The sequence below is a fragment of the Stigmatopora argus genome, chromosome 4 (assembly GCF_051989625.1).
Source record: "Stigmatopora argus isolate UIUO_Sarg chromosome 4, RoL_Sarg_1.0, whole genome shotgun sequence".
Taxonomy (NCBI): Eukaryota; Metazoa; Chordata; class Actinopteri; order Syngnathiformes; family Syngnathidae; genus Stigmatopora; species Stigmatopora argus.
The window spans coordinates 8,886,802-8,913,651 of record NC_135390.1 but is presented as its reverse complement, the minus strand read 5'-3'; the positions used below and the strand labels follow the sequence as shown (position 1 = coordinate 8,913,651).

At 39.1% G+C, this 26,850-nt stretch overlaps 1 protein-coding gene across 4 annotated transcripts in view; it reads right to left on the bottom strand.

The window, feature by feature from the left end:
* Positions 1–9: 9 nt before the first annotated feature.
* Positions 10–26,850, bottom strand: part of LOC144072843 (protein MTSS 1-like) — a 40,248-nt gene continuing 13,407 nt past the window's right edge. Inside the window, exons 5-17 of one of the 4 annotated variants that reach the window (XM_077598175.1) lie at positions 13,510–13,594; positions 12,428–12,519; positions 12,229–12,303; positions 8,325–8,482; positions 8,057–8,164; positions 7,699–7,796; positions 6,890–7,154; positions 5,469–5,591; positions 4,623–4,850; positions 3,857–4,072; positions 3,571–3,730; positions 3,222–3,491; positions 10–2,210 (exon numbers count right to left, since the gene is read on the bottom strand). In XM_077598175.1, coding sequence (XP_077454301.1) covers positions 1,717–2,210; positions 3,222–3,491; positions 3,571–3,730; positions 3,857–4,072; positions 4,623–4,850; positions 5,469–5,591; positions 6,890–7,154; positions 7,699–7,796; positions 8,057–8,164; positions 8,325–8,482; positions 12,229–12,303; positions 12,428–12,519; positions 13,510–13,594 — 2,372 coding nt within the window. In that variant the 3' untranslated portion in view covers positions 10–1,716. The remainder of the gene's footprint in view (positions 2,211–3,221; positions 3,492–3,570; positions 3,731–3,856; positions 4,073–4,622; positions 4,851–5,468; positions 5,592–6,889; positions 7,155–7,698; positions 7,797–8,056; positions 8,165–8,324; positions 8,483–12,228; positions 12,304–12,427; positions 12,520–13,509; positions 13,595–26,850) is intronic. The other 3 variants (XM_077598177.1, XM_077598178.1, XM_077598176.1) reach the window with 3 other exon arrangements.

The following is a 26,850-nucleotide window of genomic DNA, read 5'->3' as shown; positions in this document are numbered from 1 at the left end:
ATCCTGTAATGAAGGTCTAAAGACAAAACATGTCTTTTATTCATTTATTTGTTTAAATTATATTGCTGACAGACATTGCACAAAGAAATACTACTTATGTGAATAATGTGTCTGTTGAACTGTGCAGAGTCAAGAAGCCATGTCTCACGCAAAGTGTGTGAAATTATATATCAGAAAAACTAAAAGAACTTAACTTTTAACTGCTGGAACATACAGTATAAATTTCTTAATAGGATAGACAATTAGGAGCTTTGATATAATATAGAAGTTATAATAGTAACTTAAATATGAACATTCAAAAATTGATAATAAAAGCTTTATACACATGGATTGCAGAAAATATAATATTTTTGATTACTTTAGGTTATATTAGAAAATATTTTGTGGCTAAAGACCATACTAACTGTCGCTCCACTTCATCAATAATACTGGAAGTATCTCCATTGCTAAGGAAAATAGATGAGCTTATGCAGAAATCCTACGGGAAGCTAAATGTGCTTGCATTTTTTCTTACTTTCTAACCACTCAGCTCCAATAGTGTGTAATAGGCTTAAAAGTATTGTATAAAGTACTAACGCCAGAAAAAAAGAAACTCATATTACAGGGTTGTGAGGTTAAGCATAATGAATACATTGAAAATAAAATAAATTAAAAAACACCTTTACAGCTAAATAATATTTACAAGCCTCATATGCATGGTCTCACAGTGCTTAAACTGAAATACAAACCAACAAAAAATGTTAAGTGAAGCCTTGCATTGCTGCAACATCTTGTCATGTAAAAAAGAACAGCATTTCTTAAAAAGTAAACAAGATTTTCTTATTGTTGATTTGTCTCCATTTAGTCATTTATGTGATAGTGCCGACACCAAAGTTTGAGCTTTGTCCATATATATGTAGAATACACGAAACTGAATGAAAACACGTCTTATATTTTTCATATAGTAACTAAAAAATTCTATGAACACATTAGTGTTAAATATTTACATTTGTATTTATAGCGTATGTATATAGTATAGGCTTATGTCCGAGAAATTCTGCAGAAAAGCTAATAAATGCTACAAAAAGGTATGTGTGCTGTATGTAAAGTATACAATAAGTGATATATAAAGAACAACACTGTCCCGACTGAAAGGGATGATGGAAAGCGATATAAATATCAAGTGTAAAAATGAGTGGATGAGTGGACGGATTGAGGATAGCTTTAACCTAAGCACGTCTTTACAGCAGCTGTATGTGTGTCATGTAAGTACCGTTTGGCCAAAAACAATGAAAGAAATGATCACCCTGAGCCATGACACCTTTTAGTACTTTGTCTCCCAGCGTTCAAATATCCTCTTTTTGGCGTGAACACATGCACTATAACCCAGTTTATTCTAAACCGTGGGACTTTCTTTTTTAATCTTAGAAACTAACAAGCAACTGAATTAAATCAAGAAACACAATTGAGTTTTAAAACAAAGAAATGTCCATCCTAACATCTCGTGGATTGAATTCTGCCATCTCTCTTGGTTGTGTGTTAGTCCTATATTTTTTCAATGATCTTCAACCAGACTAACTGCTCAGTTGGCTTCTGATACTAAATCATATAAAGAGGTATTTCATTGGCAGAAACATGTACACTAACCAATAGTAACTGGGGAAATTTGCTTGTTTGAATAAAACAAGATGTCTTGAACTTTTTTTTGCTGCCGCGAACACTTCTGACTTGTGGCGATCAGGCGATTCGTGGCGCTGAGCGGTCATTGGTGAGGGTCCGCTTGAGCTTTACTCCGTTACGGATGGCCAGCAACATGTTGCCATCTGGCTCGTCTCCGCCTAGCTCAGTGTGAGGGTGCTGGTGGGCCAATTGGTTGGGCAGTGGGACGGTGGGAGGATTGGTTGATGCCTGGCCGCTCCAAGAAGCCACTGGCAGCACTCCTTGTGGAAATGTGGGAGAATCTGGGCTCCCAGTGATCTCGTCTGTGCACCTCTTCCCATTTACCACCTGTGGCATGTCAGGAACTGTTGGAATTTTTACTGGGATGACTGGCGTACGGATAGGAATGGGACCTGCACCCACAACTGAGCCTGAACGACGGGTAGAGGGCTTGGAGGAAGGTGTGCGGCGGATTGTGGCCACACCTGGGGTGACTATAACTGGACCTTGACCAGTACAATAGGATCCGGTGACATTGTGGGATGCAGAATAATACCCCTGATTTGAAATACCTGCGGGGACAGAAAAACAATGGATGTTGATTGTGAATGACAATATAGTCTTACATATTACAAACAGCTCCCCATATGTTTGGTTAGAAGGCTCGCGGAAAACAGAGCGTGGACGGTCCTTGATAAATTTTCTGAGCATGTTAAAATAATATAGTGGGATTGCAAAATGTTTTGGAAGTTATGCGTTGTGGATTGTTTCTTTTTTTATGTTGCAGGCCAAAATTTTGAATTATGAGTTTCAGATACACTGCTGAATGAAATGAAAAATAAATAAATAATAAAAGTTATTTAAGTACTATTAAGCCCTAAGGCAAGGCTCCAGACTACTTTTTTTCAAATAAGGAGCTAAATGGTTGTCAACCACAAACATTTGTATATAAGTAGACCAGTTATAGTATACAAAGTCTCACACACACACGAATGAAAACCTTTTCAAGATTCTCTGAACACATGCAACAAGTGCTTTCTACATTACATATGGTAATTGCATTATATCAAAATGTATACATTTTATTTAATACAAGATTCCTTCATTTAAAAACATTTTGGGATATTTTGAGAACTGGCAATTGTATTTATATTTATGTATAATATATTTAATATATAATCAAAGGTTTTGATTTCATTTCGATGTGAATGGGCCAGTACATGGACTTGTACAGATGCGATTGGCTGGCAACTGATTCAGGGTTTCCCCCACCTGGTGCCCGTAGTTAGCTGGGATAGGCTCCAGCACCCCCCTCCAATCCTTGTGCGGATAAGCAGTTCAGAAAATGAATGAATATACTTTTACAGATTCTAGTCCCCAAAATCATTTACTATCGTTCATCCACCCACACACCAGTAGGTGGTGCTGTTGCCATTAAAATTAAATAGCAATTTAGGTTTGAGTCTATTCAAGGAGAAAGACTTCCACCACAGGCAGTTCAGAGCCAGGATCGAACAAGTCAGATCCACGGGTTCCTTAAGAAATAAATGAATCACGACATTGGTCATTAGTGTAGTGTGTACCTGTAGAGTTAGCTGGATAAGGCCCTGTTGATATATATGTATGGGTGGGTGTCGAAGGACAGGCTCCATTGGCGTAGCCCCCCTGTACAGGGTCGGGAGACTGTGGACTCGGCAGCCCGGCTGTGGAGGCGGGCCGCTTGGTCTGAAACATGCGGCGGTACGAATGGCATATGTCACTGTTTCTAGGGATGGTGGAAGACTTGTCAAAGTCTGACTGCTGTTGTTCAGGAACCTGCTCCCCGGCCATTGAAAAATAGTCGTAATCTGAAACTGCAGGGGAAGAAACACAAAGAAATCAGCGTACTGTACTGAAAAGGTTGGCTTAATGGATGCCCCATGTAAGTGTTACCTTGTGAGGGTATTGTGTCCTCAGAACAGCTGGGTGTATTAGTCTGAGTGTTGTATCCGCTGGAGCACTGGATTGATTCCCGGCTGGATCTCTGGGTATCAAGTTCCAGGCCTCTTGATAAGGCCACCGCCAGTTCATCATGGGCCTCAAACTCGCCAGGCTGGAGCCATGAATACATGTGAGGATGAAGTGGTAAGTCACAGTACATATCTCATGGTAGAATCCACTCAAGATGAGAGGTACTTAATTTGACATGAGAAGACAAAAGTGGATATGGAAAAGTAACCTTTACTGGTGATGTCCCGTTTCTTTGTTCCAATGACAACTTTTTAGGTGTTTGCATTTCAGCTGTATTCGGAAAATTGGTCGACAGGCTTTGCGGTGTGCTGATTTCTTTGCATGTTACACCATTACTGTCCATTACAGCTGGGGGCCCCTTGTCCTTCTTCTTTCGCAATGTGTTGACCATGGGCTGGTCATATGGACCTGGCTTTGCCCAGTCCTGAGAAAAACAACACAATTCAATATTCTGATCAATGATTTACAATAGAATCTGGGAATTTTAGCTTTTGACAAATTTGTACATGTGTAACAGATAACGGACATTTTTATGTAAATGAAGAAAAAAATTAACAGCATGTTTGATGAGACCTGTCGGGGTCATGATCAGATCAGTCCTCTCTTTGTAGTCATAGTTAGGATTTCCTTTAAAGAACCAATTATGTCTGCCTGCTAGGGCTGCCGCAATGAATTGACTTGTTGACAAATTATCCATTATTAAATTAACTGACAACTAATTGATAGTCAAGGAATCATTTAGATATTGTTAACCTCAAAAAAATATTTCTTTTTTACCTTAAAAAATTAGATATTCCTTTCTATTTTGTTTATTTTCTTTTTTTAATATTGAAGCAAAACGGGGAAAGGGTATAGATGTTCTCTTATTTATCTTATCTTATATCAGATTTTTAACAAAATGAGGTCACATCTGGCCAGATGTGGTCACCGCAGCAGTTTGAAACTGGTACACTAAAATAGTCTTTGAGACAAACCTTCCAGCTTGGAACACGAGAGGAAGGCACCATGGGAGAGCCCATCGGGCAGTTGTGAGGGAAGTCTGACAGCAGTGCTGAGGCGGGACGTGACCATGACCGTGTTGGGCAGGAGGATGAAGTGGAGGAGGTAGGGAAGAAGGGAAAGGCTGTGCTGGAGCCTGAGCTTAAACTCCCACCATTGATAGGAGAGTTGGCTGGGCTGTAGTGGTCAAAACCATTGGACAGCTGCTCGTGTATATTGGCCAGAGAACAACAACAACAACAAAAAAAGACAGGAGAAACAATGGGATGGATTAATGAGATGATAGACGGTATAAAAAAAAGAACACACAAAACAAATGGGTGGGTGAAAAATAGACATTTGGTAGTTTGAACCATTTTAAAACTGCAACATTTTGTGCTTTAAATTTGGCCAGTTGCTGGACTTTAAATAGAGTGAGCTAAGTTAAAATAGTTTCTGATCTCATATATTTTTATTTTTACATAATAAAATCATTTAAAACAATACATTTGTAGAGAATGCTTATGGAATTATAAATTGTTAATATATGGTTACCCTACAATCATACTAAAAGATGGCACAACATGATGAAGAATCACTTTACAACAAAGGTTAACCAAAGAGAAAAAGAATGGAGATGATATAGGGTTGAACTTGGGAATCCTTATTTATCCTTCCCATCAGCTTGTCAGAATTGTATTATTATGTGAAGGAAAACGGCAATGTTGAAACTCCAAGCCAAGTAAGAGGTTTAGAACGATGCAGGATGCGGTCAGCGACATGGGTAATTTACTGTATGTGCAAGAGTGAAAATGCCTGACATTAGTGGATGAGTGTTTCACCTTGTCAATAGAAAGCGGAGGTGTTTCAACAGTTGCTGCTGCTATTGACGTGAGAACACCGCTCAACTCAGTGTGAAGGTGCCCAGACTCTGACACATTAGAGGAGCTGGAACTGGTACAAGGCTGCGACATCAAGCAAAAGCAGCAAAAAGCAGGAATGCAGGAAAGGGGAACGCAGCAGGAGATAGACACAAACAGACCGTTACAATGGCAAAAACACAGAGTTGGTTAGATAAGCAGTAAGTTACACAGATAGTACAGGGAACATGTCCATAGTTGTCAGCATTAAAATAGCAGTCATTTGAGTCATGTGACCATTAAGGCTGTGGAGAAGATGCAGAGAGGTGTGCATTAAAATTAGTGCCAGGGTTCTGCTGAGGGTGGTAGACAAGCTCAAGGTTAGATCTGGTCCTGTAGATGATGGGCGGCCCAGCGGCTGAGTGGTTAGCGCGTCAGCCTACATTGTGGTATCTGGGTTCAAATCCAGGTCGTTCCACCTGTGTGGAGTTTGCATGCGTGGGTTTTCTCCGAGTACTCCGGTTTCCTCCCACATTCCAAAGACATGCATGGTAGGCCGATTGGACGCTCTAAAGTGCCCTTAGGTATGAGTGAGCGTGAATGGTTGTTTGCCACCTAGTACCCTGCGATTGGCTGGCCACCAAGTCAGGGTGTCCCCCGCCTCTGGCCCGAAGTCAGCTGGGATAGGCTCCAGCAACCCCGCGGCCCTAGTGAGGATAAAGCGGTTCAGAAAATGAGATGAGATGAGACATTAAATGATTGTACTGGATCACCGTAAATATTTGTTTGATTCAATGTAATTAAACCAGTTCATCATGGTCACTCATGAAGCAACTTCTCTCATTGAAAATGTTATTTAAAAAAAAAAGTAAAAACAGAATCACTAAATCATAAAACTTCTGTTGTGTTAACTTCAAATGTGAAACTCACTATGATCTGGCATGCACACACAATGACAAATGCAGCAATATTCATGATTCATCCCAAACCACACAAAGCCAACACAGAAGGGTCTCATTCTCATTGTTATTTTATAATTCAATTTCGAAATTGAGATCTCTGAATAGAGATAGATTTAAAGTACCCCTGGCCCCATTGTGTGCTATGTTTAAAGTCGCACAATATGTCAACACAGTAACTCAGGATTCTTGAGTCTAGTGACGAGTAGGACGGTAGTGACCTCCCTTACACTGGGCTACAAAAAAAACACACTTTAATTTCCTGTGTAGTCAAGCTATAACAACCATACCACAATCACATCACGTTATTGCTCTCACGGCTCATTTAGTCGAGATAAACGTCCACATCTCCCACTAAGACAACACGGTTGTATTAAATTTAAATTACACACACTGTTCAGGTTACAAATATGGTTAAAAGTGTAGAAGCAGTGAGCTTCTCACCTTGCTTTTAGCTGGCATCGGTGATGAAGACTTGGAAGATGTGTGCTGGTCATGCGATGAAGACATGAAGCCTGAGTCATGGGAGGAGATGCTGGAAAGGCGAGCTGGGGCCTGCTGGGATAGCATGGAGCTGCGAAACCGTTGGCGAGGTTGATGATGGTGGAAGAGGTGGTGTGAAGAAGACGAGGAAGAAGAGGAGGAAGGAGAATGAGAGTGAGAGCTACTTGAGCCCCTAGAGTCACTACTGTTAACACTGTTCAAACTACTGTGATAGAGAATAAAGGCAAGCGTGGACGGTATTGATAGGTGGAGCAGAGGACCAAGGAAGCCCAATACAAGGAGAGCATTTGCATAGAGAGTAGAGGAAACAGAGGAAATCAGAAAGGCAGGAAATTTGGGTTGTGTGGAAGAAACAAGGTACAAAATAGTTAACACCATGATTAAGCAGGCAGTGACTCAAGTCACTTAAGTGAACACAGCACAATAACCACTGACAGAAAGCCATAAAAGCAACACCAAGTAACAAAATTAAACCGTACTAAAGGTATTGGAACAAGGATTAATTCCTTTGTTTTTTTTCCTGTAAAATTATAACTTGAGGTTGAAATCTCAATATTAAGTCAGATCAGGTACAGTTCTATTAGTATTAGTAAACGATCATTTTACTGTTGCCACCACAAGGGGGCACAGCTGAAAGATTTGGTAAAGACTACTACTACATCAGATAGTGTTAAGTGTTAATTCATATCATTTTTACAACCTATATAAGATATAACTTTAGCTTACTTAAAAAAATACTGTGTTTTTACCTGCACATGCTGGACTTCCTGGACGTAGTGGTGCTAGGAGACGAAGGTGGAGTTTGGTATGACCAATTATAGTCTGAACCTTTAAGATCCAAGATCACCTGAGAAGAAAAGAACATGATTGCGCTTGTATATGAGAGTCTTGTATAATTTGAAGGAAAAAAAAGCTAACAATAAATTTCTCAAGTATATGAAAATGGCAAAATGTGGCTCGGAGGCCATTATATTATTATGTACATGAATTGCACATGATGAGAGTACACGTAAAAGCCTTTTACGTTTGATTTTGTTAGAAGAATACTTTTCTTGGGGGCTTGTTACACTCAGGGAAATTGCGGTAAATGAAATATTGGTGTGTTACTTGTTCACTGGCAGGGGGCAGCTTATGGGGATCGGAGGTCAGAGATTTGAGGTCATCTGAGATTGTCTGGAGATGGGTGATCTCTCCTAACATTGATATCTCTTCATCCTGAATGAGTTATTCATAACAGAGAAGGGTGAGCTTTGTTCATAAGCATTGACACAGTAATGCAAAACAGTCATAGTACATGCAAATGTAAATACGTATGTAGAAGTGCAACAACATGAAAAAAAAATTCCAAGTCACACAATACGACAACTTTACTTACCACAACAGGGCGCAGCATGGCTACAAAAGAGCAGAATCTCTGTCTCTCTTCTATTAAAGCTTTCCTAAGTGCCTCTTTCTCAATTTCTTCCAGAAGAATGTATTTGTCACTAACATCCTGCATCGCACAGTCCAACTGGGGAAGGATATCACCACGACCTGACACACAAAAATTAACAATTCAAATGTTGTACACTTACTTTGACATATAAGATCATTTAACTTAATAAATTACTTAAGTAAATCTATAAATATTATTAGAACTGGTATGATGTAAGCTATACATTTATTTTTTCACAGTGCGCACTTAATGGCTTATTTGCAACTTGATGACGGTCTTGACATATGGTGTAAGAAACCAAAGCAGGGAAATGCCCCATTCAAAACCGACTGGTTTTTCCAGTTGCAGGAAGTCATTGTTTGTCAAACTATTTAGGCAAATATTACAAGGAAACTAATACAAGTAAATTAAATATTGCATAATTGTTGGCATACATGGCTGGTCAGGTTGTTTTAATTCTAATAACAGTATTTTTCCATGTATAAAACTCATTGGATTGAAAGGAAGGATCAATGAGGTGCACCCGATTATGGAATAAAATGTTTTAGGAAAAATAAGATTTTAAATGTGCATTATAGTCTAAAAAATATAGTGCATAATCTGAAAAATTATATTTTTCCATACTGTTTTATATGAACAAAAAATGTATAGCATTTCCTGATGACATATGGTATATATAATATGAGCATTATGTAACTTAAATAGCAAAAATAAATACGCCGGAATGTTCCTATTGGCACTGCAAAAGGGCCTGTGATGTACAACTTGTATAACTGACCCCAAGAGTACAGGTAATTTGTTAGGTTTGAACCACATAACTAAACCTTTTTTTACCCAGCAATACCTGTATTTTCCTTGACATTGACTATAACAACTATTTGTTATTAATGTTACAGTCAACAATTAGTTATGTGAACATGCTAAAATTGGTAATGGAACATTGATTAGAACTTCAAAGCCATCACTAGCCCATGGAAAAGTAGAATTTCTATGGAGGCTCCTTGTCATGCAGTGATAATGTTAGCTTTCTCCCATGTCTTTTTATAACTACACATTTAGTCCAAATAGCTGTATACTCTCATGCAACAGATTAAAATCAGTAACAAACAGTACAGAGAGAAACAATCCTTTAAGATTCGATCATTTCATACCTGTTACCAATACAAACATTTAGAAAAAAAATCTGGCTTTCAGATTTGGTTTCATTGAGTGTGATGCATTCCGATAAACAAGCAACATACAAAGATTTGGTTCCACCGGCGATATGGATACAAGTTATTCTATGCAGTCGTCACACAGAGATTCATCTGTTATGATCATTTCTCAGGAACATTCCGGATTTTTTTAGGAACATTTGCATCTCAGCCAAATCAAAGCCATGCAACCAGAAGAGTAGAGAATATACGAATGAAGATTATATTTTCTTTCTATATAGATAGCAGTAGTTAAAGCTAAAAAATAGACAAGGACAAAAGAAACAAGTGTTGCCCAACGGTGATGCCATCAAAACAGACTTGCTACGTCTTTCCATCTGGGGTACTCACTTTCATAAAAAACAAAACAAGTAGACCAGAATTGTGTCTATTCATGGCTGGTTTTCCTTCCAGTAGATTTCTTTCATTGGCTAACTTCCTTTTGATCTGATAACTCATGGCGTCATGACTCGGGGAGCTGTCAGCTTTCCTTTTTTCGGTGTAATAGGTGTGCATGGTGCACAAGGAGATGGTCAACAACACAGGCTCACATTCATACGTAGGGGCAATTCAGAGTGTTCATTCAGCCTACCCTGCATTTTTTTTAGATGTGGGAGGAAATCGGTGTACCCAGAGGAAATCCACGCAAGCCTGAGGAGAACACGCAAACTCCAAACAGTGAGGAGCGACCTGGGATCAATCCCTTGACCCCAGAACTGTGAAGCTGACACGCTAACCACTTGTACAAAGGCTGCGTTGACAGAAATTAATGAAAATGAACAATGTATGCGTGCAGACTGATGTTTATCAGTTCAGTCAAACGCAACATATTTCCAATGCCAGCCTATGTCAGCTGACTTTGGGCGAAAGGCAGACCACACCTTAGACTGGTAAGCAGTCAGCCGGAGGGCACACAGAGACGAACATCCGCACTCACAATGATGCCGCCACCAGCAGGAATCGGGCCCACACCTGCCTGCACTGAAGTCAGGCGAGTGAATCTCTACACCAGGGGTGTCAGACTCGAGTTGGTTCGCGGGCCGCTTTAACGTTAACTTGATTTCACGTGGGCCGGGCCATTTTAAATATAATATTTTGATTTTTTTTATAAATGGATTAAAATAACTGGATTAAAAACCCGGAATATTCAGTTTTTTATAGATCTAAAACAATGTTTATTTTAGTTTTTATATATTTTTCGATTTTACAAAATTATTTTTGAACTAAAAACAGAAAAAAATGATCAAAAAATTACAATTATTAATTTAAAAGGGGGAAAATCTGGAAATTTAATATACATCTATACTCTTCATTTTAATTTGATCCTAAAACAGAAAGTCGGCACTCATGATTTACTTTCGCGGGCCACACAAAATGATGCGGCGGGCCAGATTTGGCCCCCGGGCCGCCACTTTGACACATGTGCTCTACACCATCAGGCGGACAGTTTTCATGTTAACTTGCCTTTATTCAGTTAACACAAATAACAGTGGAACTTGGACGGGCATAATGCTTGTGCACACACCTGTAAATGTGATCTAACATGCACTCTCAATTGCGATTAACCGCTTCAACGTCCACATGACCAGTGATTACATCGAGCCAGAGTCATGGGGTGTTACTGTGTTTACTGGCTGTAGTTTCGTCTCAAGAGTTGAACTAAGCAAAATACTTCTGAGAATTTATAATAATTTAATTAATGTCTTGTGGCTTATCTATTTTATTCCAAATGACAAGAAAGTTATTTGGCTTTGAAGTTTATGTTTATTAGTCTGTATATTGCTGGATTCTGAGAAGTCATTGGTGCAAAGTATCATGCAAAAATGCCTGGCAGAAACATGTTAGCGTTTTGTGTTCAGCAATATGGAGCCTGAAAGTCAGGAAGACTTGAGAATCTGACCTTTAATTCTACATGCTGTGTCACTGCACAGCTTGAATGAGAAAAAGCCATGAGAAAAAGAAAAGGAGAAAGAAGAAGACGCAATAAAGTGCAGGACCATGGGTCTTAGTTACCTAGACTTCCTTTACTTCATTCCATCTACTTAAGCAAGTGAATTCCATCTATCCAACCATAGCAATGAAATTACTTGAAGATGACGTAGCCATCCTTCATTTGGTAGCAACTCATTTTTATGGTTTCATCACAGTGGAACCAATGTTTAAAAAGGACAAACATCTCCAATACAACCTAACCAATAACATTTACTGACTTACCTCGAACATCAACTGCAAGAAGAGAAAGATGGTACAAGAACAAAAAGAGAAGAGAAGTCAAATTAAAGAATGACGCCTTCCTTTTGAAAGTGTTTGACTTTTTTTTTAACTGTTAGTCCTCTGTACGAGTTGTAGAGTTCACTGATATGTATCATAACTTTCAAATTATAAATATTTCAAAAGAAAAGGGAGTGAAATAAATTTAACTGCTATTTTGAAGCACATTTTTTTATGTAGGTACATGTGTTTGTAGACCCTGAGCCAAGAGAACTGAAGAGAGAAAACCATTGACCTGTGGAAACTACCAAGTAAGGCAATGTTTAGCTGTACCAGATATCTGCCTTGGGCACTCAAGACAAAGTGCTTCTGCCATCTTAATTTCGTCATATATCTATTTATAAAACCTTTGAATTAAAGCACAAATAAAGTTTATTAACCTTTCTTTGCTTTCTTCTGAAGTTTCAATGTGTCCGATGACTTTTTCTTGATTTCCTGTCGAGCTCTCTTGTAATCTATTTAGGACAAACATAATAAAAGTGAGTGCAGGACTTTGTAAATGTTTCTTGATGATATGGCAGTTTACAATCTCATTTTAATATTTCTCTACTCAGTGATGACAGTGACCTATCAATCTACCTTTGGCATGGTCCTTATCCAAAGTGTAGACATCTCTTTTCCACTCCTCTGTCTCTTCTTGTAGAGGGTTGATCAGAGCCTCCAGAAAGGTCCTGCAGATAATCGAGTTTTCCCTCATTATTATTTGAAAAATTTAAAAATTACCTTATTCCACCATCCACAATACATTGCATTTCATTGATATTATGACAATAGCATATTTTCAAATGTTTAATTTTCTTGTTACATTCTCACTCTGCAGAATTTATTGAAGCACAATTCCAGACAATTGGACGTTATATTCAATTGGTGATATCAATATTTTTAATTACTAACAGAGAGCCCAGCCACAGTATCCAACTGTGCCATGGCTAGACATTAGATGCTTATGCAGTAAGATCTGTCAATCATTACCCAACTGAGTCTAGAGATATTTGGGGATTTGTGCGTTCGGAAAGCTGCAAGTGGTAGGCAGCTGCAGGCTTACTGCAAACAACTAAAATTAGACTGCATCTCCTTCGTGCAGACATTTCTCTGTCTATCAGTCTGTCCAGCTCTCTGTCAGTGGGCGGAGCCCACACCCATGACTGGGCCCTGCTATGGAGATCAAGAAGAATGTGCTGAAATGCCATCCGAAATGAGAGATCCCTGTGTGTGTGTGTGTGTGTGTGTGTGTGTGTGTGTGTGTGTGTGTGTGTGTGTGTGTGAAATGGAGACAGACATGTGGTGTACGTGTGTGAGGGTCTACACTGAAACATTATCGATGGCTCATGCCAGACACGTCGTCTCTTGCCCAGTGTAGCGCCACAGGGGGCATTCCTTCACACAAGAGCAAATGACATCAACACTTGGCACATAGAGCGTCATAATGTGCGCAGAGTCGTTCATTGGGAGTGCAGTGTGAGTGTTGAATAACACCAAACGTGTTGAGTTATGACATAGACCATGGTGGTGGCCTAGATTGCACATGCCAACCCAAATACTCTTAGCTTCCAGTCAAGCACTGAACTAAACAGTACTCCTCCTGTAAATAAATGTCAGTAGAGTGGTACTCAAGCAAAGAGATGTGCCACACACAAGCGCACACAAAAACAATTCCTTACATGGAAAACTGTTTGAATTTGGCTTCAATGCTGCGGTGTCTCATGCACATCCTGGTTAAAGCTGATCCGATGTCTCTTGTGCCTCCTGCAAGACAAATAGACAAACGCCATTAAGACATTGGTGCAATTCAGTTGAGTAAATGTGTGACAAAGTCATTGTTTATTTCTATGATTATATGTTCACATGCATGGACAGACAAGGTAAAGTGAAAATTCTCTCATGGGTAAAGAGTGTCCCCCAAAACAGCTACAGTACCGCTGGTCCAAACACATTCAGCTATGAACCTCAATATAACAAAATAAATACCCTTCAGTCGCTCTGTTGCAGTTCTTCACCATTACACTCCACATAAAACGTATTTCCTGGCAGTTGTACAGGGAGTGAAGTGACCCATCCATATACAGCAGGAATGGAATGCAAAAATGCTGGCCTTTACTATAAATTTGACAGCGATAACCGTAGATGACCTTCATTTCTGATCATACTCAAACACAATTCTCAAACCACTGCGATCCCACACACTTCATCAGTTGTTATTGTACTTGCTAATAAAACATTGTGTGGAGTGATTTTACTAAAGAAATATGCACCATTGTAGTTTATTTTTAAAGGGGGTATAAACTCAGTGACCCATAGGTTAGAAGTCAAGAAATGTGAAAGGAAGCTGGAGATGCAATCACGCAAGACTAGTGTCATTTTCTTTCCTAGGGGTTCAGTAGCTAGCTGTCCATAACTGGGAGGCCTTAGGCTGGATGTCTATGCAAAGAATTGATGATGACTGACAGAACTTTTGTATAGCTGCTCAGTGTGACTCACAAGATTCTCTGTTGGACTGTTCCTGCATGTCTTTGTGTCTCAATGTGTTTGTGTCCACATGTGGGAAAAGGTTGGGCCAATAGGTCTGTATGCGCAGATGTGTGTGTCTGTGTTCTGGATTTGTTGTCTTGTGCTCTCCAGCAGAGCAGCCCTTTTGTAAACAGTTTGTACAATATGCATGCAGATCTAAGAAACAATAATAAGCCTACAGATGAGGCTTGTTCGGGAAACAAAAAAGCTCATTTGAGTCAAAACACTACATTTGCACATTTTGTATCTCAGCAAAGCAGCATCGGAGGCAAAGCGGATGCAAAAAAATCAAGACACTTTGATTTCTTGTTTTAATCATATATCCATACACCACCAAAAGGTATATTATTCTTGAGGGCTGGGCTAACAGATGTCAGAGTACCACAGGGAGGCCATAAGGCCCACGAAAGTGTTAGTACTGGCAAAATCTATTCATTGCACAGTAATTGAGTAGCTCAAGTCTGCACTGTCAGGGGAAGACTTTGGTTTCAGCTGATAATTTATTTTTTACTACCACACCCGTACATCTGGATTTGATATGAAGCATATGTAAGGACCACAATCGGCTTGCAGCAATATGCAATATAGTTAACAAGACTGCCTCTGTCAAGAGTTGGCAAAGTGACTTCAATACCTGCAATCAGTTTCAACTCAACAGTGTTCTATTCAGTATTTCTCATCTGACCAATGATGACAAAAAGTGCCACTAAAGTGTCTTCTAATGATGCTTACCTATATCAATGGTGTTTGCAATAGTGCCTGTTACTATAGCAACTACGTGCACACACGCACATGCGTGTGGCCTCTTGACCAGCTGTTGAAGTGGACATTTTTATAGGGTTTTTCGCCCCTCGGCTGTTTTTCTTTATAAATGGTGCTAAGGGAGCACGGGTGGGTACTAGCAAGGCAGTTACACCGGTATTGTGGCACCTATATGTATATGAGAATGTCTTAACTGGAAATGAGGTTCGTAATTTGGGCTATTTGACCCAAGTATTTAATATGGCTCTGCAATCTGATACTAACAATTCATAAAACTATCTGACAGTGTGTGGCACAATCCAACTTTGTTGGTGTAAAAGGCTGGGGCAGGTAAAGGTCAATCTTACGGCTCTGGCATGTCAGGTTTTGTAAAAGAGGTCTTAGAGATAGGTCTTATATATAGAAATTGGGGTTTTAGGTAGTCTTTATGTTAAAAAAAGACACGATGAAATGACTGTAAAGACCCAAGTATTTAATTTAACATTTTGAGACGTCTGATGGAAATAGATCCAGCTCTAGTTGTGTGCCACACACGATGTCTCACTGTCACACACGTAACACAAACATTCCAACAAACTACCACGCTGGCAAACAAGGCCAAAAAAATGCTTTAAGTGTGTATTGCATTTTTAAATAAATGTAAGCGAACGGAAAATATCAATTTGCTTGCTCTGTGAAAGATAATGATTGGTCAACACCAGCATGATTTTATGTGGCAGTCTACATTGTTCCTTGGTATGTGACAGCATATTTGGATGCGTAATTGTGTACTTTATATAGAAAGACTTTTGAAACCACTATATGAGAGCAAAAAATGTCCAAGAGGGTAGGGTTACACAAATACTATATGACTGCGGCGGGACCTTTTTCAGGTCTGTGTCATTGTCTACTACATCAGCCTGTAGGTTAAGGGAATGTGGCAATATGTTATACTAGACTGCAATTTAAAAAAAAAAAAGCCTACTGAATTAGAGTAGCAATTTCCACAAAATAAATGTTTAAAAAATGATCATGGAACAAGGACACTTTTGCATTGAACCCAGCACACTCAATAAAAGACTGGGGCAAAAATATAGTAAAATACTTTTTGCTAGTGGAGAGGGGCCCATTAATGACCTGGTCGGGTGATGGAAAATTATGTACAGAAATCAGGCAAGCATTCAATTTGTGCTGTTTACGGAACACAGTGGTTGTTTTAATCTGAACAGCGTGTATGTATAGCAGCAGATGTTTGCTTTTAACTGAGGGGTAGATGTTACACTGATAAGAGGCTTGAGACCGTACAGCTGGATTTAACACACGCACGTCTACTCACCCATCTGGACTGAGGTATAGTGATCTGCTGGCAGACTAATTAGAGAGCTGGGGGGAAGATGAAGATGTCACCAACATAAAAAGATTGTTTCAGAATTATTACAATTCTCTTCATGTTGGCCTTCTTTTTCTATATAAAAATATGGAAGACTATATTAAAAACATCTGTTCCAATAGGCTTAATTTATGTATTCATTCGCTTTCTGTGTTATCATCAATGGTCGCAGGGTGCTGGAGCCTATCCCTAACTATGAGCAGGAGGCGGGTTACACCCTGAAATCTTGGGAATTTGCAGGGCACTTATCAACAACTTTTTCACACCCACACAATCACACCCATGAAGAATTTAAAATGTTCAATTAGCTATGCAGAATTTGGGTGTGCTGTAGGAAGCCAGTGTACCCGGAGAAAACCCAGGCATGGGAAGAAGATGCAAACTCGATACAGGAAGGCCAGATTGAACTCTTGATCTCAGAACTGTGAGGCAGACATGATTTCACTCACCCACAATGGAATCACAAGTAGGAAAAAGAGGAACGGAATGTACTGTATGACAGAAAGTGAGCAATATTTAATCTATAAATCTAGTTTTTCACTTGACCTACGCTTGACACCAGATCACCGTTGCCTGTTGTGCTAGGTCAGTCCACATAATTAAGAATCTAGTGCTGACTTTGGACTCCTATGCAGATTAGGTATGATGTTTTTAACACCAAATCTTTTAACTGGGCTGATTAGAATAAATAGCTGACAATAATAATAACAACAGCAGAACGGCCAAATTCAGCTAATGTGAGGTGATTAACATCCTCCTTCCTTTGCCATTTCTTTCACCTCATTAATTGTGCATCATCAAAGTTGAATTCTATTTTTGCATATACTGTACTACAAGGAAGTGTCCCTTCTATCTTTTAAATGATGACAGTTTGAAATATGAACATATGACACATTTACCCTTAATGAAGTTTAATGATGCAAATATTTGACTCACAAATAGCTTATTCCCAGTTCTCAGATAAATCTGAGGGTACTCCATTTCTCGAATTCTCTGCATCGAAAGATGTATTTCCTTGTCGACATTTTTCAAATAATTTGATTTAAAAAGCTGCTGTGTGCATTGGCCACAGCCGCTAAGTGTTAGCTGAGCTGTAGCATTACTCCCTCCCTCCTTACACTATTAAAAGTTATGAATAATAAAAACATGCAGAAATTTTGACAAGCACCTTGAGTTCAAACTAAAAGTTGCTGTCCAATATAAAATAAATAAAATAATTCAACACAAGGATGCGCAGTACGGAAGATGAATGAATGAAAATTATTTTCAGCCCCACAAAAGAAACTGTAAATTTACCTCACACGTGGCGATTAAAAAAAAAAAAGAATATAAATTGTGTTGAACTGCTTCAAGGGTGCATGCAAATGATCAGTGTGCATACACAGCAGTATGCATAGTGCACAACAAATTTTAGTTTGTGAAGAAAACGATTATGTATGAAGTTCAACCAAATTTACATTATCAGATTAATAACGTTGACACCAACAATAAAAAAAAACTGATATAAGAAAGCAAAAGACTCAACCTTGCGCTTAGTGTATTAAATAGTGAATTGTGAATAATAGTGGAGGGACGGCAAAAAGAAAATTGAGAATCTCTCACCTCTGTGTGATTTTGAAGCCTGAATGCTAACGAGGTCTTGAGAGGACAAGCAAACAAGAAAAAAAATAGTTGACAAATGTCAATTTCACTGAACAAATTGTACAGCTCAATTCTTATGGATGTCCTTCAGTAAATGCAGATGCAATGAATAGGAAGTGGGAACCAATTGAATTCGGAATTGTATTAGAGGAATCATTTTTACAGCATGGCGAACATGACACAGAAAGCATAGGTCGTCGAATTGGTTCCAGTTTTTAACCCTTACTAAATAATTAACTGTCTCAAAATGTTCTCCACAAGTGTGGGAAAAGAAGCCATCGCTACTTGTTCAACATTAAGCCAGACATTTCAAATGTGACCCCCTCGCCGCCCAGTCCACTCGCATGGACGTCACGGCGACAATGTTGCATGCATTTTAATCATTTAGTTCGGTGGTCCTTAACCTGGGTTCGATCGAACCCTAAGGGTTCGGTGAGTCGGCCTCAGGGGTTCGGTGGAGCCTCTGCCACGGAGGTCAAGACACATCGACTCATCATGTCTATTCACGATAGCATGTCCCGCTTGACCAACACTGGCTGCAAATGTTCACGTGACATTGCTTGGCCAATCAGTGTTGCGAGGAATTTATATATCTTGAATTTGAAAATAATAATAATTTTATTTTACACTAAAGTAGGGTTCGGTGAATGCGCATATGAAACTGGTGGGGTTTGATGAAGACGCATATGAACTTGGTGGGGTTTGGTAGCTCCAACAAGGTTAAGAACCACTGATTTAGTAGGATGAGAAAGTGTCTCAAAAGTTTTGATCCCAGGTATACACGTTCATGTTTGCCCACGGTGACTCGCTGGATTTGACCTGCAAACACTGGGCCCAATGCATTCATGCCCATGTATTTGAGAAGAGAACCAATACCCCCACCCAACACTGTTCCTTTCTGGCTTTTTCCACTGTTGTGTCTCACAAATTAAATATACAAACTGTGAAAATCTTGGATATATGTATTTGTGGATGTTGAAAACGTGTGAATCACAGATGTATTTCTGTGAATATTTTTCATACAAAGAATGATAACTAAATACATAGATAAATAAAGTAATTATACAAATCATAAAACAAAAATGCCAGTACCAGCTCAGGGAAACTAGATACAACAGGGAGGGAGGGTTATTCAGTGTGTGCTTGAGTGGAGAGCAGATTTCCCCTTTTCTTGGCTTAGAGCACATGTGTCAAAGTGGCGGCCCGGGGGCCAAATCTGGCCCGCCGCATCATTTTGTGTGGCCCGGGAAAGTAAATCATGAGTGCCGACTTTCTGTTTTAGGATCAAATTAAAATGAAGAGTATAGATGTATATTAAATTTCCTGATTTTCCCCCTTTTATCAATAATTGTAATTTTTTAATCCATTTTTTTCTGTTTTTAGTTCAAAAATCATTTTGTAAAATCTAAAAATATATTTAAAAAAAGCTAAAATAAACATTGTTTTAGATCTATTAAAAAAACGGAATATTCAGGGCTTTTAATCAATTTATAAAAAAAAAAAATCTGAATATTATATCTAAAATGGTCCGGCCCACGTGAAATCAAGTTGACGTTAAAGCGGCCCGCGAACCAACCCGAGTCTGACACCCTTGGCTTAGAGGATACAAAATGAATCATGGAAGCACGGAACCAAAAGACTCGTAGTTTTAGTCAAAAGTGTATGTATGACTGGATCAAATCTTATTGTCATGTGATCTACCAATAGTACCCTGGCAAGCCACTGGTGATCAGAATTTACAGTTTGCGCACCAATGCTCTTAATATACAGTATTTGCCAAAAGTCTTTATGTAGGTTTCTGTTATGCTTAGTACTATACTAGTCTTTCTTGTCAACATGCAGTTTTTATTCTTTTTAATTAATTTTAAAAAATGTTCTTTTCTATCAGTAGTCACTGGAAAGCATGTCTTTGATGTGTCTCTGTATGTTGCTTTGTCATATACCTCTATCATTGTGCCCGAGGTAATCCAGTCAGAAAGCAATTGGCTGGTTCAATGAGTGGCCAAGTTAGGACCAAAATAAATGTTCAAAGCAAAGTACTTAGTGTTGCATGGGAAAGTACCCAGTGGCGAAACAACTTTTTAGAAGAAGCCTTATTTTACTGTGCTGTCCCATAGGAAAACATCCGTGACAACATTATAAATAAAGCAAGACTTTGGTTTCCACCAAGGACTGAATGCCATTAACAATCCTCTTGGATAAATGTTGAAGGCGTCAGATTAGAAAAAATAACTTTCTATATTATAAATAAGTGAGATGAAGTTCCAGAATGTATTTATTTGATATTGTTTAATATGAGGTGGCCCGTAGGATGAGTGGTTAGTGGATCGCCCTCACAGTTCTGGGCTTGAGGGTTCGATTCCAGGTCGGTCCTCACTGTGGACTTTGCATGTTCTCCCTGAGCGTGCTTTATTTTTCTCCGGGTAATTTGATTTCCCACCACATGATGCAAACACGATGCATGGGCTGGTTAAACACTCTAAATTGCCCCTAGGTATGAGCATGTATGGTTGACCCTCTCCTCTGCCCTGCAATTAGCTGGCCACCGATTCAGGAGGTGTAGTTAGCTTGGATCAGCTAAAGCACCCCCCACGACCTTGGTGAGGATAAGCGGTATACGTATATGACCGACTGGCAACCAGTCTAGGGTGTGACCTGCTTTTTGAAGGGAGGCAGTTGAGGTCCTGTCAATGTATCACTTAACGAGCAGCTGTCACTGCTCATTCATGTCACGCAGGGCAGCCTTAAGAGATTTTTGTTTTTGTTGGCAGAGAGAGAGAGCCTCAAGCGCTTATTAAAAGAGCAGATATGTCTTGCGAACAATGACCTTTAATAATAAAAGTATCACACGCACTGTGATGTGTGTTGCACATGTGCATATCACATTGTCACGGTTCAAACAGGCCTAATATGTAATGTTTCAATTTGGTCTGAAATGCATGTGTCTCACTCTGAATGCGTGAGTTTTGAGACCCCTGCAAAGAAAATTCAATGCATGTCAATGTGGGCATTGAAACTTAAGTATTAAACTTCCCACTCTGCTTGTACTTGTGCAACAGTTTAGTTACAATTTTGCTTTGGATACTTAGGAAGCCCAGAAAATGTGGGGTCAACTCCCATTTTGCATCTGTGTCAAACACAACTGAATAAATAGTGAAAAAATGAGTGCATCAGAGGCTAATGAAGGAGAGTATAGATTATACTAGAGATCCCCTCGTGTGCTTTTTCATCCATTGGTGTCCCACTTTTGTATAATCTCACCATCTGGTTTGACACAAATTCCACAGAAAGACTTAAAAGGATTGAATGGATGTACTATTTATAAAATTATCAATATCTATTTGCACTACACTTGTTAATTAAATCTAAAGAAGACCACTAAAAGTATGGTCTTGCCAGTTCTACCTGGTTATTTAATGTTCTTCCTTCCTGACCTTACTTAAAAAATGGATAGTCCACTATTTGGGCATACACTGGTGATAATTACAACCAGAAAATAGAAGAGATTGTGCAGTTTGAAAATACAAGACAACACTTGCCTTGTTTAAAATAATGAACACCAGATTACACCCACCAACCACATGGGCTGTTGCATGCTGGTGTGTATGTGTGAGCCACTGATATTGTCAATGAGCAAGTGAGATGACATTTTCCAACCCGGCGTCACTCGACATCCATCTGCACGCCCACGTTCACACAGGGCCTTCAGACAAGCACATCATTCATTCAGAGCACTTGATGCAGTGTCTATTTCTCAACAAAGAACAATAACAGCAAGACAACGCATTCACTGGATAGTTCCGACAGCTACAACTGACGAGCAATTTAAACAAATAATTGGGAGACCCTAATTTAGATAATAGATGTTGCATAATTTACAGAGGTAAATGCAAGCATTCGTGACAAAAAAGGCATACTCTGTCAATGTGCCTATAAGAAAATAATAATGGAATTAGTTAGCCAGACTTGGACATTAAAGCAAATTTATACCGAGAGTCATTCTTTCTAAAAATATGTAGTCCCAAAGGGGATGCTTTAGTCACAGCACAGGTCGCAACAAAGACTACAATAATACACACTAAGAGGCATTTTGCTGACAAATATAAGTAGTATTTTGTATTATATGCCACAGTCCAGCAGCAGTTGCCCTCAACAAAAACAGATGGCTCTGTTGTCCTGTTACACCTCCAACAAAGTGGTGGCATCATCTGAATATTTATATACCAGTCTCAAGTTTATACCAATGTCAAATCCCTGAACAGTTCAGATGCAAAAACCTGCTTATACTGTATTATTTTGCCCATTATCTCTGGACTACCTAACCTTGTACCTTGCTTGCTTGCAGTTTTCCTGTGATTAAAAAAATCAAGTTTTGTTTTTGTTGCTTGACAGACACCTGGGTTGGCAAACTTAAATGTAGAAAGGCATTCCAAGATAAAGAAGAAAACACTGCAAAGGCAAAAAATGAATGAATAAATAAAGACAGGCTTCACTTAAAGAAGTGATAGAATGGCCACAAGGAAACATGAAGTCTTTCATTGTTGTCTCTATGGCAAGTCAAAGTTCCCCTAAAAGCCACACCGACCGCGTCAAGATTAATACCCTGGCTTTATTTGGGCTTCAGTCAAGTCATGTAGGTAAAGTCCATATCTGTGAAACCTAGTGTGTGACTGTAAGATTAAGTTAGTATTGAACAGAGGGTGGATTGTTGACTGGCAGCTGAAGGTTTGAGAGGACTGTGGTCTTCAGTTCAAATGTTCAGCATTGCTTGTTGTAGAAAGGAAAAGCTAAATTTAGACAGCAAGGGCTCTTGTTATTGCTTTCCTTACGTGCCTCACTGGTCTGACCAGGTTCCTGTTAAAACAAAAACAGTGCAAACAGAGACAACACCCACAAACATTGTGACACATGTTCAACTTTCCTTCCTGTTGAAAGATTGTTTAGCCTTCTTTTCAGTGTCTTGAAAACATACTATTACTTGGTTTGCTCTGTCCTTGTCAATAACAACCTCTCCTCACTCTCACACACACACACACCTCCAGTGCAGCAACCACCAACTCCATAACAAGGATGTTTTAGACCCCATCTGTGGATCTCTTATTTATCATTAGGTAAAGTACCTATTGGTGTTGAACCAGAAGGCTGCAGAGTATTGCTATCTTATGCACGTATTAGGTTTTAAAGGTTACCTTGCATTATTTTTTGCAGAACGTTAATGTCAAAGTCACAGAGCTAGTCTATGCCAGTTCGGCTTTTAGTTGCACTAACAAGAATCGTTTGACCCCTGCCGTAATTCTTCCCTTTTGCTGCAACTAGGCATAGTCAAACTGTTACAAAAATGAAGCTTTATTGCAGTTTCAATGAGTATGGATCTGTAGAATGCTTTATAATTGTTTTTTTTTTTCAATTACAGTTTGATAAAAGCTAATCTTGTAGTCTGTGTTGAATTGAATCGAATGCTTTCATTGTCAATATACAAGTATGAGATTTAAAGCTTTCACCACATAGTACAGAAATAACAACAACAAACAGACAAATAAATAATGGAAATAATGGAAAAAAGCGTAACAGTGTGACTGTAAGGAGGTCGGGTTCAATACCCCCAAGCCAAAATGTGAAACAGCCTTTCCCTCTGGGAAAAAAGATCAAGAACGCAGCATCAGTAGAGTAACTTTAAAGAGAGGGCGGGTACGTATTTTAGTTTGGCTTCCTTATAACTGTGTTAGGGTCTATCAGTATTTAAATGTATTGTGCTGCCACTGCCGTGGCTCAAAACGTTAACCTCCAGCCTGTTAAGGGCTTTTCAAGAATTTGAGAAAGAATCAGACTTAAACTATCTGAGTTAACAACTTCTACTATTTTATTTTGACTCACAACCTTCTCGGGAGTTCTGACACCTCCAGCAGAAGCAAACATGGGTATAACTGATGTCACAATTGTCTCAAAATGGCAGCGCCTGTGAGAAGAGTAATTTTCTGTGTTTACAGATTTCTTTCGCTGTTATCATAGTTCATGACTAATCTTTCACAATTTACTTATTCATATACATAGAAGAACCATGTTTCATATTAAGGTAATTTACACTGTTTTTGCTGTTCCTTTAAGCATTTTAGTCTATGCAACTTTTACATTATGATACGCTATGATGACAGCTCTGGCACAAGGTTGGGCAAACTTGTAGATGACTTGTAAATCTATGTATGAATGTAGCTGTGTATGTGTGAGTGCTGTTGTTTTTTTAACCATTTAGGTAGTTTAATTACTGGTTAACTGCGATCGGCTAGCCACCGATTCAGAGTGTTGTACCCCGCCTCTGGCCTGGAGACAGCTGGGATTGGCTCCAGCACCCCCCACGACCCTAATGAGGATAAAGCGGTTCAGAAAATGAGAGAGAATTACTGGTTCAAGTGATTTGAAAGATTTTCAGACTGGTCACAGGTCAAACATGAAGAACAGTGACTCGATTCAAAGTCATGCAGAAAGCTTGCACAGAGAATGCAATTCTTGACTGGATAGAGGACAGAAACGTACGTGCGCAGGGTAAAAGAGCAAAAAAAAGGACTGAGCCTTTTCACAGGAGGCATTGAGAACTGGGTCAGGATTTGATGCACTTTTTTTTACTACAAACCAAGCCATAAACTGAGCAGGAAAGAGGGAAGACCCTTTCTTACATATTGAGTAAAATGAGTATATGGCAATGGATTAATTACATGGTTCATTAACATTTATCAGTTTTCCATCCAGATCTAAATAAGTGTTACTCAAATTCAAGGGGATCACTTTAATAAAACCATCCAGTGTTAATATTCACACTAAATGAGTGCTCTAGAAAAATGAATCAGTCATGATCACAAAGATCAGTGATAGGCACATAGCCAGGCAATCCAAAGAGCAAATGGGTACAGAATAAGTGTGGCAAAACATACACAATGTTGAAATGAACCTGTCTAGACTGGTCTAGGTTTGGGCAATTTACGCCTTTTGAGTTATTTAGAAAAGAACATTGCATGGAGTTTATGTAGACACACTCATTACTAATCCTATGTATGCCTTTTAAAGTTTTGGACCCATCTGGTCCACATCCACATTTAATGAAGTCGAGCTATCAGTTTATATTAACTTAACTTTCCCACGCCTGCTTTATAATACCCCTTGCCTTATAAAGACCCTCATTAAACACAACAAAGAATCCAACCTGAAACCAGGCATTTTAATGTGAATTATAAAGTTGTGTATTCAATTAGCAAAAAGGCTTGCACAATAGAAAATTTTAAATCATAGCTTTAAAAAAAATGATGACAACAACAACACCAAAAAACACCAGCTGGAACTGGCGAATGCGAGTGCATAGTTGCCACACTTTAGATTGCTCATTAAAAGGCAACACACAAAATTAAGTAAATCAGTTTTAAGTATTGTATTTACATTATCACAACATGCTAAACAACAACGATGTTTGGTATAGTAATGTGTTTAGACCAGAGGTCTCCAAACCGGTCCTCGAGGGCCGCTGTGGGTGCAAGTTTTTGTTCCAACCGATCCAACACAAACAGTTTAACCAATGAGGTTTCTGATGAAAAAAAGAAGCACCTGACTGCAATCCACTGACTGCACTTCTAGGATACTACATTGGTGGAAAGGTTTCCTCTTACAAGTTGGAACGAAAACCCACAACCACTTTAGACCATCGTATGTTATTCTAGGGAAATTAATCATAAATGCCTCTGGTACATAATGGACAATAAACAAATGGGAGCCAAAAACAAACAGCAAAAGACTTATGTAATCTTTGTGTGTGGTATGTTTAACTTACTGAACACCTAAGAGGGCTTTGGCAAGACTAATAATTTTGGGCTTATACATGTTACTCACACACATTGCCAGCATACAGAACAATGCTAACCTAAAATGTGGTAACTCAAAAGCCTGTCCAATTAAAGGAAAAACTGTTTATTAGAGTTTCAAATTCAAGCTGCATCTCAGAGTCGCTATCAAGCCCTGACAATCAGACACGTCGAAACAGACATAAAAATAGACCTATTGAAGAGGAATGGGATTAAAGTAGACATACAAGCAAGCATGCACACACGTATGCACTGTGCACGTTTACAGCAAATTAACGCAGACAGTCAAATTGCATTCATAGTGAACCCATGTATTATAATAATTTGATCTCTTTCAGTAAATGTAAAATTTACCTTGGAATTCCTTGGCTAGTGCCTGCCCAAAAGTGTGAAATTACAGAACCATGTAAGTTTTGTCAGTTGCCTATTTAGAGATTTGCGTCTATGAAAGAGCTTTTATGCATTTTCACTGGATTTTGGTGATTGTGAAAAAGTTGAGGCTTGCAGCCAGTCAACTCAAAGACAAGAACTTGCTAGGAATTAAGGAAGTGACAGTAACCTGCCTGCAAGGGGGCATATCAGAGGGTCTGCAAGTGAGATGACTGACCACTTGGTGGAACCAGGTACAGAGGCATTGGGCATTGTCTCTGGGAGATTTACAGCTAACACAAAGCTTCTCTAGGCGCTCTGAGTGCGGTGGAGAAGTCAGTCCCTGGGTGTCCACACGGTCTCCAGAACGCACGCCATTCAACCGGACAATATATCATACGTTATTGGGAATTCTGGCCAAGGAAAAGTTTATATGAATGGGTGAATGAGAGCCTGCAGAGTGCTTTGAGTATTTTTATGGTGTAGTTAAAAGCTCTGTATATGTCCCT